Source organism: Panthera uncia (assembly GCF_023721935.1).
Source record: "Panthera uncia isolate 11264 chromosome B3 unlocalized genomic scaffold, Puncia_PCG_1.0 HiC_scaffold_1, whole genome shotgun sequence".
NCBI classification, from domain to species: domain Eukaryota; kingdom Metazoa; phylum Chordata; class Mammalia; order Carnivora; family Felidae; genus Panthera; species Panthera uncia.
In genome coordinates this window covers 86,498,501-86,514,767 of record NW_026057582.1, presented here as the reverse complement: position 1 = coordinate 86,514,767, position 16,267 = coordinate 86,498,501, and the positions used below count along the sequence as shown (strand labels likewise).

General features: G+C 38.5%; 1 protein-coding gene and 1 pseudogene across 1 annotated transcript in view; both read left to right on the top strand.

The window, feature by feature from the left end:
- Positions 1 to 16,267, top strand: part of SPG11 (SPG11 vesicle trafficking associated, spatacsin) — an 86,061-nt gene that overhangs the window by 24,740 nt on the left and 45,054 nt on the right. The window contains exons 8-15 of the mRNA XM_049613539.1: positions 1,133 to 1,265; positions 6,528 to 6,683; positions 7,101 to 7,276; positions 9,578 to 9,754; positions 10,597 to 10,668; positions 10,954 to 11,081; positions 11,380 to 11,555; positions 12,463 to 12,676. Coding sequence (XP_049469496.1) covers positions 1,133 to 1,265; positions 6,528 to 6,683; positions 7,101 to 7,276; positions 9,578 to 9,754; positions 10,597 to 10,668; positions 10,954 to 11,081; positions 11,380 to 11,555; positions 12,463 to 12,676 — 1,232 coding nt within the window. The remainder of the gene's footprint in view (positions 1 to 1,132; positions 1,266 to 6,527; positions 6,684 to 7,100; positions 7,277 to 9,577; positions 9,755 to 10,596; positions 10,669 to 10,953; positions 11,082 to 11,379; positions 11,556 to 12,462; positions 12,677 to 16,267) is intronic.
- On the top strand, positions 1,272 to 6,615 carry LOC125909952 (F-actin-capping protein subunit alpha-1-like; annotated as a pseudogene).

Below are 16,267 nucleotides of genomic sequence, written 5' to 3'. Positions count from 1 at the left end.
AAAGCACACTAGCGAGAAAAAAAAGAAAAAGAAATTTGCAGAATCTTTCAGACAGCAGTTGGTTTTAGAGCATTCAGTTTTCTGGATTTGTCTTTCCCCTCATTGTTATCCCGGGAAAATTTTTTTGTTTGCATTTCAACTGAGCATTTATTTTTATTTATTTATTTTTTTAAATTTTTTTTTAACGTTTATTTATTTTTGAGACAGAGAGAGACAGAGCATGAACGGGGGAGGGTCAGAGAGAGGGAGACACAGAATCTGAAACAGGCTCCAGGCTCTGAGCGGTCAGCACAGAGCCCGACACGGGGCTCGAACTCACGGACCGCGAGATCATGACCTGAGCTGAAGTCGACCGCTTAACCGACTGAGCCACCCAGGCGCCCCATCAACTGAGCATTTAAATGTGTGTGTGTGTGTGTGTTTTAATCTGTGATTTTTAAGTGTACTGTATGGAAAGCTTCCTTAATATGCCTTATCAGAAATGGGAGTCTGTTTTTATTTTTTTAGTAAAAAAATCTTTTTATAAAGAGAGCATGAGCAGAGGAGAGGGACACAGAGAGAGAGAGAGAGAGAGAGAGAGAGAGAGAGAGAGAGAATATCTTAAGCAGGCTCCATGCTCAGGGCAGGGCCCGACATGGGGCTTGATCCCATCACCCTGGGATCATGGCCTGAGCTGAAATCAAGAGTTGAACCCTCAACCAACTGAGCCATCCAGGCGCCCTGGGATTCTGTCTTTAGCCTGCTTTTTCAGTAAACTTTGTATCATGAAGTTTATATCACAAAATGCTTTAACATTTTAATTCAAATGGACTGTAAATTAACTGTAATAATAGTCCCCAAGAACCTGGCTTTGAATGGAATTAGAATTACAGATGGTAGAGCTGGAAGTGTTTTCTAATCTAACCTCCTATTTCTACCAAAGCAGAAACTGATGTTCAGCAAAGTTGGAGACTTGGGCAGATTGCATGGTTAGTCATTGTCAGAATCCTCACCAGAACCGGGGTACTGCTGCAGGGTAGAGCGCCTTGTGTCTCTTGCAGTCTCAGTATGTTAAGTTATAAAGTTAAAAAAAAAAAATCTATATCCTTAATTTTTTCCTATTGTAAGTTTTCCCGATTTTCTCCTGTTTCAGGCTGGGATAGAAAATCGTCAGCTGGACACAGTAGATTTCTTTTTGAAGAGCAAAGAAAATCTTTTGAATCCATCCTCAAAATCTTCTGTACCTGATCAGTTGGATCATTTTCCATCTCATTTATATTTAAAAAGTAAGTAGAAAAGTCTTCTGCATTTGTATTTTTCATTTTACCTTTTTAGTCATTTTCAAATTATTGTGCTTTTTGGTGACTGACTTGCCAAAAGTCAATCATGACATTTTATGTATTTCGTGGAATCTTGAGAGACTTGTAAGAATCTGTAAATGTTCTCATTCTAAGTGGATTGTTTATTGTTCATATCCTGTACTATGCTTTGTATTTTTAGTATACAAGGAAGAAATGGCCTTTCAAATTCAAGAGAATTTCATTCAAAAGAGAACAAAATTCATTTGCAAAATTGCTCACTCTTGCAACTGTCTGAGATATTTAGTGATGCCTGAGTTATGGATTAAGACTTGTTATATATAAATTTTTCAGCTTAACTCTTCTGCTTATTTGCTGCTTTACCAACGCTTCTTTTCAAGATTTGGCTTTCGTGTTTAATAAACAGGAAACCTAGTTGTTATTCTTCAACCAGGTAGCCATGCACATCCTCTCCTTAGAGGTACAGGGTAATAAAGTATGTTTTTCCTTACACTTACAGTTTTATAATCTTTTTTTTTTTTTTTTTTTTTTTTGGTCTCTTGCTGGTATAGATCTCTTTCTTGTTAATAGATCCCCTTTTAATTGTGGTGGCCTAGAATTTCATTCTGTGGGCTTTGCCATAATTTTCCCAACCATACTCCTATTAGATTTTTGATTGATTCCAATTTTTACTATTGTTGGTAGTGTGCTATAAATGCTGTGTGTGTGTGTGTGTGTGTGTGTGTGTGTGTGTGTGTGTGTGTAATTTCACATACATACAATTACTGGGATAAATGTGTAGATGTGAAATTTCCAGGTCAAAGAGACACATGATTTATATTCTTAAATGCTTTGAGAAATTGTCCCCCAGAAAAGTTTTATCAACTTGTACTCTAGTTACATGGAGAAAACAACAGCCTGCTTTTTTTCCATCAATACAGTGTTCTCACTGACACTGTGGATTCGAAATTTTCTTTTTTAAAAAACATTTTCTTTCATCTTGCTTGCCCAGTTTGCCCTTTCCTTTTGCATTGCTAACTTTTTTTTTAATACTCCAATTTCTTTTTTTTTTCCAATTTTTAATGTTTAATTTTGAGAGAAAGAGAGAGTGTGAGCAGGGGAGGGGTAGAGAGACAGAGACAGAATTTGAAGCAGGCTCCAGGCTCTGAGCGGTCAGCAAGAGCCCAACGTGGGGCTAGAACAAAACAAGCAGGAAAATCATGAACTGAGTTGAAATTGTACGCTTAACCAACTGAGCCATCCAGGCACCAATCTGATTTCTTTTTTTAAGTCTGCTTGAATTTATAGAAAAAGGCCTGGTTTGTGGTAAGTGGAATTCCCTCAGCAATTGTCTGGTCATTATTCACTTCTACTATTTGGTCTTGGTCAGTGATTCCTCCTCCTTCCCCTCTCGCCTGCACTGCTCTGCCCTAAATGGTGGGGATGAGTCTGGAAACCAGCATGGGAATAGCTTACCAGCTGTCTCAAAGGCAATCTTAGGTTTCTCATCATGCTCATGCAATTCTGCAGGTGGGGCCAATGCTGAGATAAACAGGAATCCCTTTATTAGGGCCCGAAGCTGGCAAATGGAGGCTTCAGGAGCCTGCACTTCCTGCTTTCACCTGCATGTTTAAGAGAATGGTTTTGGAAACAGGCTGAAGTTCAAATTTTGGCTCTGCCATTTACTTACCAAATTAGCATGGGCAAATTATTTTAATCCCTCTTAACCTCAGTTTCCTCATCTATGGGAAAACGGCTACAGCACCTACCTCTCAGCATTGTTGAAAATGAAAAAAAAATGAGATAGCACTTATAAAACACCAAGCCTGATACTTAAGATATAGCATAGGTGGTCAGTAAAAGGTGGTTACTAACAATACCAGTAAACAATGACTAATAGTAAGTAGAATCACTAACGTTTGCAGGTAAGACTTCATAAAATTTTTGTGAACTTTTTGAGAGGAGGATACTGGCCTTGTTTTTTGCTTGTCCAGGCAGCCCAAGATGCCCAACTTCGAGGATTGGGTGTCGGATGAGGAGAAGGTACGCATAGCTGCTAAATTCATCACTCATGCACCCCCAGGGGAATTTAATGAGGTGTTCAACAATGTCTGGCTACTACTTAATTGATGATCTCCTCAGGGAAGGGGTAGCACATGCGTTTGCCTAGAATAACATGTGTCAGTTCACACCTGTGAAGATAGAAGGTAGAAGATTGGGTCTTCATTACAGAACAGTCACCTGGGTAATAGATTTTTAGACCCAAGAAACAAAATTTTAAGTCTGATCATTTATGGAAAGAAGCAAGTGACCCCCAGCCAGAGGATGTAGATGGAAGTCTGAAGTCTTGGACAGAACCATGTGACAGTGCTTTAAGGGCCAACGTGAAAGATCTTTATTCCAGTGGCTTCTGTATGATTTATGCTAAAACTATAGACAGGCAACAGACCATTATTGTATGCATTGAAGCCATCAGTTTCAGCCTAAAAACTTCTGGAATGGTAGAGATCAGAGTGGAAGTTCACCATCACACCACCTACAGCCCAGGTGGTTGGAGTACTTAAGATTCAGGTTCACGGGGTGCCTGGGTGGTTCATTCAGTTAAGCATCCAACTCTTGATTGTGGCCCCAGTCCTGATCTCACAGTTTGTGGGTTCGAGCCCTGCATCAGGCTCTGTGCTAATGGTAGGGAGCATGCTTGGGATTCTCTCCGTCTTTCTCTGTCCCTCCCCCTGCTTTCTCTCTCTCTCTCTCTCTCTCTCTCTCTCTCCAAATAAACTTTAAAAAGTTTAAAAAATTAAAAAAAATCATTTTCACTATTAAGATGACAATGTTCAGTTGGTTAGTCATAAAGATGTATAGGATTCAGTAATTGTTTCAAATGAAGTCCAGATTGCCAAGTCATTGAGCATGCGGAAAGTAATTATCATACCGCAATTAGTGAAAACTATCAAACAGTGTCAGGCACCACGTTCAAGGCCTTGTGCCAGCAGCTTCCAGTTACCCACACAGAAATCTACTGGAACAAGATACTCAGCTACAAGAGTGGCAAAGAAATGAGGAATGCTTAAAGGCCGAATGTAGGATTTTTCAGTATGTGGAGAGAAAGGATTCAACATGTGATCATATGATGAATAAGTGATTTCTAAACAAGAGTGGTGTTTTGGGGTGCCCGGCTGGCTCAGTCAGTAGAGCCTACAACTCTCGATCTTGCAGTTGTGAGTTGGAGCCCTGTGTTGAATATAGAGATTACTTAAGAATAAAAATAAAAAATTTTAAAGTGGTATTTTGCTAGGGCTTTCAAAGTTAGCAGGTTTCTAACCTTATAGAGTACTGTTGAACCTATAGCATCGTCTTGATCCTTTTGTGTTCTCTGCCTTTTAATTTGTTTTCACTATATCTACTTGTAAAAAAAATTTTTTTTTAATTCTGCCACATTTAATGATGGAGAAGGAGATCTATCCTGGAGTCATTTTACCGTTTAGAAAATTTTCCTAGCCAGGAAGCCCTGTTACTGATAAAGAAAGGTAATATGGTCGGTACTTTTCTACCCCTATCCTTCAAAGCACTTCCGGTACTTCAGTGGTTTTTACTGAGCCACCAGCAGCCAAAGAGGCTATGTTACAAACTAGCTGAATGGAAGACATGTTTATCCTTCTCCCTCTGACTGCTTTGATCATCATTTACTGCATCTCATAAATGTAGTGTTCAAAAGTTTGGATTGGGCTTTTCAGATCCTTTTCTGGGGGCAAAGGAAGGTTTCTGGAAATACCATTATAATCAGCTTCCCTGGGGAAGTTGTTTTTAAGTGCAAAGAGTTGAACCACATTCCCTGCACATTAATGTATTGGCACATGAATGTGTTTTTCTCCTCCCTCATTATCTCCTTCCCCTCTACCACCATTATACAGTTCTAGATATCTGCATTTTTTTATTTTTTAAAATTTATTCATTTTTTGAGACCCAGAGACAGAGCATGAGTGGGGAAGGGGCAGAGAGACAGGGAGACACAGGATCTGAAGCAGGCTCCAGGCTCTGAGCTGTCAGCACAGAACCCGATGCAGGGCTCGAACTTATGGACTGCAAGATCATGACCTGAGCCAAAGTCGGATGCTTAACCCACTGAGCCACCCAGGCACCCTAACATCTGTGTGTTTAGATGAGTTTTACCCACTTACTGTTTTTTGTTCAAGAACTGCTGACATAATAGGGATGTAGTAGGGTATAAAACTTGAAAAATGCAGATGTTGAAGGAATAATAGTTATCTTGTGTTTTAATACTTTGTGGCAGGATTATACTATAAGCAGATGAATCAGACAACTATGTAAATCACAAACAAAAACTAAAAATGAACCAAAGTGAAAAAGGATAACGTTCCAGGCAATATCCTTCTCTTGTAACCTGTTATTTAAGGGAATGCTACTGATTTGTTCTAAATAGGATGTATAATTTGTTGCAGATTCCTCTTTCTCATTCATGTCTGCCAAGAACTCAAATGTAACTGTGATATAGCAACCCTTCCCTAGTATACTGGCTGGTATATGTGTGATATCAGAATGACATAGATACAATATGACAACTGATAATGATGGATTCATTTACATTGTTTACACTTCCATGACCAGGCCTTAAGGGAAGGTCAGTTCTTAAAATAAGTAGTGTCTTCCTACCTATCTCCAAATACATGTCAAAACAGAAGGGTGTTTGTGCTTCAGCTTTGTTTTTGCTCAGTAATACAGTCAAACAAGCTTGTTTCCAAGTTACCCGTTGAGCTGTGGAAGAATTTTTATTTCAAATAAAGTATATTTGTGGGGTGCCTGGGTGGCTTAGTAGGCTGAGCATCCAACTCTTGATTTTGGCTCAGCTCATGATCCCAGCGTTGTGGGATTGAGCCCTGAGTTGAATTCTAAGCTGGGTGTGGAGCCCGCTTAGGATTCATTCTTTTCTCTCTCTCCCTCCCTCTCTCTCCCTCCCTCCCCATCTATCTCCTTGCCCCACCCCCCAACCCCCAACCCCCATCCTTCCTCTGCTGCATGAGTGCACGCACGCACTCCCTCTCAAATAAAAATAAATATATTTGTATTATGTGTCTTTCATAGTATCCATTCATACTGCACTATCCTCTATATCAGGTAGTCCAGTAGACATATATCTGTTATGTTCCTAAAAAATTTTAACATATTTTTGATTATGTTAGTTTTATTAGAAGAATACTGGTGTTCATGTTAATTTCTTTGGTTCTTTCTCAGATGTGGAAAAGCTGACACCAGCCTTGGATTTACTTTGCTCAGCAATTAGAGAAAGTGATTCTGAAACCCAAAGCAAACACTTTTCAGAACAGTTGCTTAATCTTACACTGTCTTTTCTTAATAAACAAATAAAGGAGCTTTTTCTTCACAATGAAGGTAAGATAGCAGCAAAGAGGGGTGCAACTGCCCTATCCTTGTGTCAGGACAGAGATCCCAGTGGTCCTATTGCCCGAGAAAATATAAGCCAAGAGACTGCTATTTCCTAAAGCTGAGAAGAGTCAGTGTATATAATTGATTGAGTGAAATAGGTTCCAATACTGGCCAAGTTGACAGAAGGGACTAATTATTGTGAAAAGGGTTATGTTAAAACACAGAGCTACTGGTAAATACGAAGAAGCTCAGATTTTTTTGTTTGAAATTTGAAAACACCAAGTTTAATTTTTCGGCATTTTTCTAGAATTCTTTATAACAGCTTAGGGTTTATTCCTTTTCTCCAGTTCTTGCTCTCTCTATATGTATATGCACACGTACATTTTTATATACATGAAATTGGCAAATTGATGTTTTCCACAGAACTAGATGAACATCTACAGCAGGGAGTGAACATTTTGACCAGCTACATTAATGAACTTCGAACCTTCATGATAAAGTTTCCTTGGAAGATAATAGATACCGTAGATGAATATGATGTAAATGAAAATGTCCCCAAAGTAAGAGAAAGCGATATATGGAAGAAACTCAGTGTTGAGGTAAATATGAGTAATTACTACTTCTTTTATTTGCCAGATTTAGAGGATCTGAGAAAACAATTTGAAAACCAGAATTTAGAATCTGTACATTTGTGATTCAGAATCTTTAGCAAGGTTTTATACATTTGGAGTTTAGGTTTTATAGATTTGGAGATCTCTGGGCATGACTTCAAATTTATGTCTACAAGCTTGTGTATTTAATTGAGAACACAGAGAGGTTCCCTCTGAATTCTTAATGCCAGATCTGCCCACTTAGATCCAGGGACAAGCACCCAACCCCAAAACTATGTGAAGTGGCACACTCTTCACGATATTTCTTCAATGGCTAGGGCCTGGCACTTTGGACTTAAGCATTCTGCCTGACCTTTGGGTAAATCACATTGCTGCTGGTAGTTTGATCTTAGGAAACTTTTATTTTATGGCATTATTTCTTGGACATATACTCAGTTTGAGTCCTATCTCAGATTCCAGTTAAGATATCTTGCCAGTTAAATTTTCTAGCTCACCTGCTTGACTGTTTTTTTTTTGTTTTTTTTTTTTTTAACAGTTATTTATTTTTGAGACAGAGACAGAGCATGAACGGGGGAGGGTCAGAGAGAGAGGGAGACACAGAATCCAAAACAGGCTCCAGTTGTCAGCACAGAGACTGACGCGGGGCTCGAACTCACAGACCGTGAGATCATGACCTGAGCCGAAGTCGGCCGCTTAACCGACTGAGCCACCCAGGCGCCCCTTGACTTTCTTTTTATAGAAGTTAGTACAACCAGACTGTGCTGCTGCCCTCTTTATGACTGGGGACTGGAAGAATCCCTCCACCCACCTGTCGAGTATTGGCTTTGGAAAGACAAAGACCAAAATAGCTTAACCCAGATGATCAAACTCAGGGAGTGAAAGTGATAAGTTTGACATACTGTCAGGTTCGCAGGACTGCTGTTCTTGGGGTGGAGGAACAGGGAAATAGCTGGTGTGACTGCTTTTTCTGTATCTCTTATTCTCTATCCGAAAGTTAATTGATTTTCCCTCTACTGTTTTTGGCTTCTCTTTTACAGTCTCCTTTGCAGGTTTCACTTCCTATTTTTCACTCTTTAATATGCTCCAAGGTACCATCCATGGTCCTCTGGTCTTTTTGCTCAAAATAATTGATTTTTAACTTTTTGAAAGGTTATAGCCTATTTTGATGAAAGCTGTGGACTCTGTCTCCAAAAATATACATGTGATTGTGTGCATGTACACATGCATACAATTTTGCATAAGTCTTCATGGGATTTACCTACTCCTTGAAAGCCCCGGGTTAAGAATGCCCCTATTTGGGCCACCTGGGTGACTCAGTTGGTAAAGTATCCAACTTCAACTCAGGTCATGATCTCCTGGTTTGTGAGTTTGAGCCTGGCATTGGGATTTGTACTAATGGTGTGGAACCTGCCTGGGATTCTTTCTCTCTCCCTCTCTCTTTGTCCCTTCCCAACTTGCGCACGTGCGCTCTCTCAAAAAAAAAAAAAAAAAAAAAAAAAGTCCCTCTTCTGTCTAAGGTATAGGTCTTCAGTGTAGGTCTTTATTCCTTCTTACTAGGATTTTTGCTGTAACCTTCTAATGCCTTACTGTCTTGAGCTTGAATCCCCTGTAGTCTATTCTCCACATTGCTACCTGAACATTCTTCCTAAAATATGTATCTGGTTATGTCACCCTTAGCTTTTAAGATCTTCCAGTGTTTCCACATAAATTTCAGGATACAATCTATCTCCTACATATAACACCCTTCATGATGGAACCTCTGCTTTTCTTTCAAATCTCATCTGCTCCTATGTCCAGTTTTTTCTCCAGTTAAATTGAGTAATTTGGAGTTTCCTAAAGAGTGATACTGTTTCTTGCCTTTATACCTCGGTATATATTCCCTCTTTTTGGGACACTTGTCCTGTTTCCTCAATATATGTATGTAATGCTTACTTGCCTTTTAAATTTCACCTCATTAGTCCTCTCTACTAGGAAGACTTTTCTTTTGTTGTTACCTCTTTTATTTAGATGCTCCTCTTCTGGACCCTCCTATCTAGCACCCTGGGATACCTGCATCATTGCCTTTATCATACAAGACTATACTCAATACTTTATTTGTATATTTTCCACTAGTCTAATAGCCTGTATTTTGGTCAACTTCATCTGTCCTGTGCAAAGCACCAAATCTAGTGGTTGATTTTCAATAAAAGTCTATTAGGTGCTCAATAAATATATCAGTCCCATGTTGATAATCATAATAAGGAAATAAAAAGGAACTTAAAAGGCAAATATGTTTCCTCATTTTCTTAGGAAGTTATTGCCGATGCTATTTTGAGCAACAGAATACCAGAGGCACAGGCTTTCTTCAGGATTAACAGTCATTCTGCTCAAAGACTTGAGGAGCTGATTAGAATAGGCCTAAATTTGGTCTTTGACAATTTGAAAAAGAACAACATAAAGGAAGCCTCTGAACTTTTGAAGAACATGGTGAGTTGCATAAACTGTCTGATCTTAAAGTCTCTAATGGAAGAAACATCCTCTATATTGAATGCAATTTCTGATTGATATAAAAATTGATTTGTATTCATAGTTGTGTCAGAAACTAAGAAATTTATATAGCCTTTACTGGGAAATAGTCAGAAATGTTCTTTGGTACTGAGAACTTTTTTGAAGAAATTTTTTTATTGGGAGTTTCCATCATTTATTCTCTGTTATACTTGGCACTTTGACTAGAAGGAGACAGTGTTTTTCCTAGAAGGCTTCACACATGTCAAAGTGTGCACAGAACCTCGTTTGTTGGGAAACATTCTGGGTTGTTCGTGTGACCCCTTACGTCTCCATTTGAGCTAATGGCTTATACTTTTACTTCGTGCTCTGTGGTTTTACTTCATTTGAGAAGGGGAAGTCCCAGAGGTAGGCCTCCTGGACTAAGCTGAGACCTGGCCCTAATCTGCATGGTCGTGGCTTGTCCATGGTAACTTTCTAGAGGTACAGAGTGAAACCATGCAAGCATTGTGATTTGCATTGACTTTTGTTTTCAAGTGAATCATTATAGCAGATACCTGCAGTTTTGGTCATGGTAGCCTAGCATTACCTTAAATTGTTCTATCTGCTGCTTTTGTTCTGGCAAAATGGCTAAGGACTTTAGGGATAGGCAGTGTATACGTAAGGTAAATCTAGAGTATGAGTGTTCACAAGAGCAGAAAAGGTGTAGAATTCTAACAGGGTACATGTCTGTAATAGAGTATTTCTTTATCCAACATGTATTTATGTTTAAAATAGTCCTTTTACAAAATGTAAAGGTTTTTCAATTTTTCTGTTTATTACAGGGCTTTGATGTAAAAGACCAGTTGCTCAAGATCTGCTTCTATACAACTGATAAAGATATACGGGACTTTTTGGTAGGTAAAGGTGAGGCTATGTAGTTTACATCTTCTAGTAAACCTTGGTGAAAATTCAAAATGAATTATTTTAATATTCGACTAATGTCTAGTAAGTAAAAGTATTAGAATTCCTTTTATTTTTAATGATCATTTTGCATTTGTGGTAAAAGAAAATTTGTGTGAATATATATACACTTCAAAAATTCAAAATACAGTTCTTAAATGGCATTTAATCTCATGACATTTGTTTTGCAATTGTGATTGATTTTTGTGAGGTCACTGCTTAATTACTTTTTATTCAAGGTTGAAATTTTAAAAGAAAAAAATTATTTTTCTGAAAATGAAAAGAGAACTATAGACTTCGTGCATCAAGTTGAGAAGTTTTATTCAGGACATTTTCAAGAAAATGTGCAGATCCAGTCCTTTGCCAGGTAGTCTTATTAGCCTGCTTTCAATAATATGGAAAAAATATTGTGGACATTGTTTATAATTGTTAGTGAGCACAGGTTTTTTATGTGGAACTGAGCTTACATTCTCTATGAAGATAAAACTTGTATCATCCAGAAGGGACTCAGGGAATTTCCTCTCATTTCAATATTTGTATAATTACATATTTTTAAGATAATAAATACAAAAATTATAGTATTGAATTATGTGTTTCCTAAAAGAGTTGAAGTTCATGAGCAGATTTTCCCTCCAAAATTAAAAAAATTTATACCACTGTTTCAGGTATAGGATGAAGGAACAGGATTTTTTCAAGCACAAATCTGTTTTGGACTCACTCCTGAAACATGATCCTAAAGATAAATTTAACAAACAGGACCACAGAGTTGTGTTAAATTGGGCTCAGTGGTGGAATCAACTAACACAAGAATCCATCCTTCTCCCCAGGATAAGTCCAGAAGGCAAGTGTGAAAGAACCTAAAATTTAAACATATTGTATGAGAATTAAATTAGGCATTTGAATATTTTGGTGAGTCTCCATTTTGGAATTCCTTTTGGAGGAAGAATACTCAGTTACTTTAAAATGCAAGTCATTGCATGAAGACCTCTTATCTCAAGGTTTTTATTTTAATTTTTAGAGAGTGTGTGCATGAGCTGGGGAGGGGCAGAGGAGAGAGGGGGAGAGAGAGAGAATGAGAATGAGAATCTTAGGCAGGCTCCATGCTCAGCAAGGAGCCCAACATGGGGCTCAATCCCATGACTCTGGGATATCTCAAGGTTTTTGTAAGAGATTTATAATGTGACAGTGAAAGAGAAAAGCCATATGGTCTAGTGAATTGAAATTTCAAGGCTAAGAATTCTCTAGCCAGCCTCAAAGTGACATCTGTGTTTTTCCAATAGTCTTTGAGTTTCTTCTTGTGTAAACTAAGGATCTGTATCACATGAGGGCTCTGGGGAACAAGTAATAGTAGTTATGTATAGAATGTTAAATTCATGTTAACTATTACAGCCAAAGTTATTTTGTTTGTTTATTTAATTTGAGAGAGAGAGAGAGAGAGAGAGAGAGAGAGCGAGCATGAGCCAGGGAGAGGCAGAGAGAGAGAGGGAAAGGAAGAATCCCAAGCAGACTCTGTGCTGTTAGTGCAGAGCCCAATGTAGGACTTGATCCCATGAACCATGAGATCATGCGCTGAACCGAAATCAGAAGTCAGGCACTTAACTGACTGAGCCACCCATGTGCCCCCAAAGTTTTTATTTATATTAAGAAAAGAAAAGGGAAGAAGAATCTATTAAGTTAATTATTATTGAGTTTTGTGTCAATAATCGTAATTCATTGCTGTTTTAAAATGTATTTTATTCTTAATGCAGAGTACAAATCATATTCTCCCGAAGCCCTCTGGAGATACCTCACAGCTCACCATGATTGGTCAAGCATTATCTTGTGGATTGGAGAATTTCAGACCCAGAACAGTTGTGCTTCACTTCAGCAGAACAGATGGCCCCTTCTGACTGTTGATGTTATTGATCAGAATACTTGCTGCAACAACTACATGAGGAATGAAATTTTAGATAAGCTGGCCAGGTATTGTAACTGGAGATGAATACAAGGAAGGGCAATAAAAAACTAATGGTGTAAATTTTGCTCTGAAATGCCATAAATCCAATGCAATGTTGTTTCATAGTATTTTAAAATTATAGTGTTACCATATATTGAGGTTTTAAAATCACATGCATTTTGGAGTGCCTGGGTGGCTCAGTTGAGTGTCTAACTCTTGATTTTGGCTCAGGTCATGATCTATCTAATGGTTTGTGAGATATTGAGCCCCATGTCAGGCTTCACGCTGTCAGTGCAGAGCCTGTTTGGAATTCTCTCTCTCTCCCTCTCTTTCTCTGCCTCTCCCCTGCTCATGCTCGCGCTCTCTCTCTCTCTCTCTCTCTCAAAATAAATAATTTAAAAAAAATATTTAAAATCATATGCATTTAACACCATGTGTTAGTGAATAGGTTCTCACACTGTAGCTGACATGGTCAGCTGTCATTGGAGCTACAAGGACCAAGTGGCAAGAGCTGAGAAGAGGATGCCTTAATGTCATGTAATGTCTTCTACTCTTCTCATTACTGTCACTGCACCTGTGTGCTGCCTGTGGATTTTAACTAAAGAGGACTGTTCAGTTAAGAAATTAGTGAGGGGGAGGGGTGCATCCGATTTTGGCTCACGTCATGATCTCACAGTTGGTGAATTCCAGCCCTGCATCGGGCTCTGTGTGGACAGCTCAGAGCCTGAAGCCTGCTTTGGGTTCTGTGTCTCCCTCTTTCTCTGCCTCTACCTCGTTTGCGTTCTGTCTCTCTCTCTCTCAAAAATAAACAAACATTAAGAAAATAATTTTTAAAAATTTAAAAAAAATCAGTGAGGGGATGCCTGGGTGGCTTAGTTAAGTGTCCAACTCTTCATTTCAGTTGAGGTTATGATCTCGTGGTTCGTGAGTTCAAGCCCTGCATCAGTCTCTGTGCTGATGGTGCAGAGCCTGTTTGGGATTTTCTCTCTCTCTCTCTCTCTCTCTCTCTCTCTCTCTCTCTCTGCCCTGCACTCTCTCTGTCTCTCTCTCCCTCTCAAAATAAATAAACTTAAAAAAAGAAAAAAATTAGTGAAGGGTCAGTAGCTCTTGAAGTGATGTGAAGACTTTAAATTTTTAATTAATTGCTAAAAACAATTCTGTTAGATTGAACCATGTGAACTTGCCGTTTGTGTGGGTCAAAAATGGTTGAATATCAGCAATTTCACAGACTAAACCTATCTTCCTAAGGCTATAAAAATAATATGATGAGACAATAACATATATATTAATTTTTAAGTTTCTGAAGCATATTCCTCATGTATTTATTTTATTTTATATTTATGCTTATTAGGGAAGTGTAGCTGTATTGTCCTAATCAATTTGAAGATGTGGAGAGTGAAATCTAGAGAAGTTAGGAGCTTTGCCCAAGCCAGTTACTTACAGGCTTCAATTCTTTTACCTCTGACTTTCTATTTGCTGTTCCTTCTATTGCACTAAATCCTTTCCTTATTTACTAAAAGTAAAATTGCATATAACTAGCATGGTTGTCAAATATTTGGCTTAATATTTATTTATTTAAAAAGCTAGTATGTGTGTGATTCAACAGGAATATGACATTAGTGAATTAGGTCTACAGTAAGAGATTAAAAGGAAAAACTCAGGGGCGCCTGGGTGGCTCAGTCGGTTGAGTGGCCGACTTTGGCTCAGGTCGTGATCTCGCAGTCCGTGAGTTCGAGCCCCGCGTCGGTCTCTGTGCTGACAGCTCGGAGCCTGGAGCCTGTTTCAGATTCTGTGTCTCTCTCTCTGACCCTCCCCCATTCATGCTCTGTCTCTCTCTGTCTCAAAAATAAATAAACATTAAAAAAAAAAATAAAAGGAAAAACTCATACCACCCTGTTAGATACAGAAGAGCATTTGATAAAATTCAGCATCTATTTATCATAAAAGCTACATATTAGCAAACTAAGAATGGATGCAAATTTCCTTAATGTGAAAGGGGTATCTAAAGAAATCTTGTAGCTAACGTTATGCTTGATGGTGAAACACCACAAACGTTCTATTTAGATTTGGAGCATGACAAGCCTGTTGTCGATTCTTCCCAAGTTGATCTTTAGATATAATGCAATCTCAATAAAAATCCCAGCAGGTTTTCATGTGGATTTTAACAAGCTGATTATAAATATTTATATGAAAATGCAGAGGGTCAAGAATAGCCCTGAAAAAGAATTTGTCCTCCCAGATATAAAAGTTTATTCTAAAGCTCTAGCAACCAAGACAGAGTATTGGTTCAAGGATAGAAAAATAGACCAGAGAACAGAATAATGAGCATAGAAACAAACTTCTACATACATGCTCACTTTATATATGACAGAGGTGGCACTGAATAGTGGGCAAAGAACATTTTTTTCAACAAATGGGAGCTGGGGTAACAAAATAGCTGTGGCCGGGGGGGGGGGTTGGATTTAAACTGGACTTTTATTTTTAATTGGACTTTCTGCCTTCTCTCATGCATACAGTCAATTCCAAGTAGATTTCATTTGGAAACTATAAAACTTTTAGAAGATATGGAAGAATATTTTCATGACCTTGGGAGTAGGGTATGCTTTCTAAACGGCCTAAGGGGTCAAGGAGAATGGTTACTGAGACCTAGAGAGCTGCCTGGCAAGAGTTGTGTCCCTTAGTGGAGAGTGTCAGCCAACCTGCAGTCACCCAGCACAAAAAGAGTCAAGGTATCCTCATCTTCTCTTCTTTCTGACTCTTACCTTCTTATGGGGGTCTCCCATAGGCAAAACAAAATGGAAGTCTGAGGGTACTAGGGTCTTCTGTGCAGGTGAGCCTCCAGGGATAGGAGAAGAGTAGAGCTTGGATCTGGAGGGGAAGATAACAGCATACATAGGCATTTCACAAAAGAGGAAACACAAATGGCCAATAAACATACGAAAAGATGGTCTTCCTCATTTGTAGTCATGGAAATGTAAAATTATTTTACAAAAATCTAGGAGTAGCTGCACTGACCATCAAAGGTAGAGAGTAGATAAATAAAATGTAGTTACAGTCCTACAGTGGAATACTATATAACAATGAAAACAAACAGGGTATTGTGCTAAGTGAAATTAGTCAGAGAAAGAAAAAAATCATATGACTTCACTCATATGAGGACTTTAAGACACAAAACAGATGAACATAAGGGAAGGGAAACAAAAATAATATAAAAACAGGGAGGGGGATAAAACAGAAGAGAGTCTTAAATATGGAGAATAAACAGAGGGTTACTGGAGGGGGTGTGGGGGGGGGATGGGCTAAATGGGTAAGGGCACTAAGGAATCCACTCCTGAAATCATTGTTGCAATATATGCTAACTAATTTGGATGTAAATTTTAAAAAATAAAATTAAAAAAAATAATGAAAACAAATTGTAGTCACAGGTATTAACATGGGTAAATCACACAATGTTGAATAAAAGAAATGAGACTAAGAACAATATATCCAGAAGGTACCATTTATGCATAAAGTTTAAAATAGGCAAATCCAAGAGTGCCCGGGTAGCTCAGTCAGTTAAGCGTCCAACTTCAGCTCAGGTCTCATGGTCTGTGAGTTCAAGCCATGCATCGGGCTCT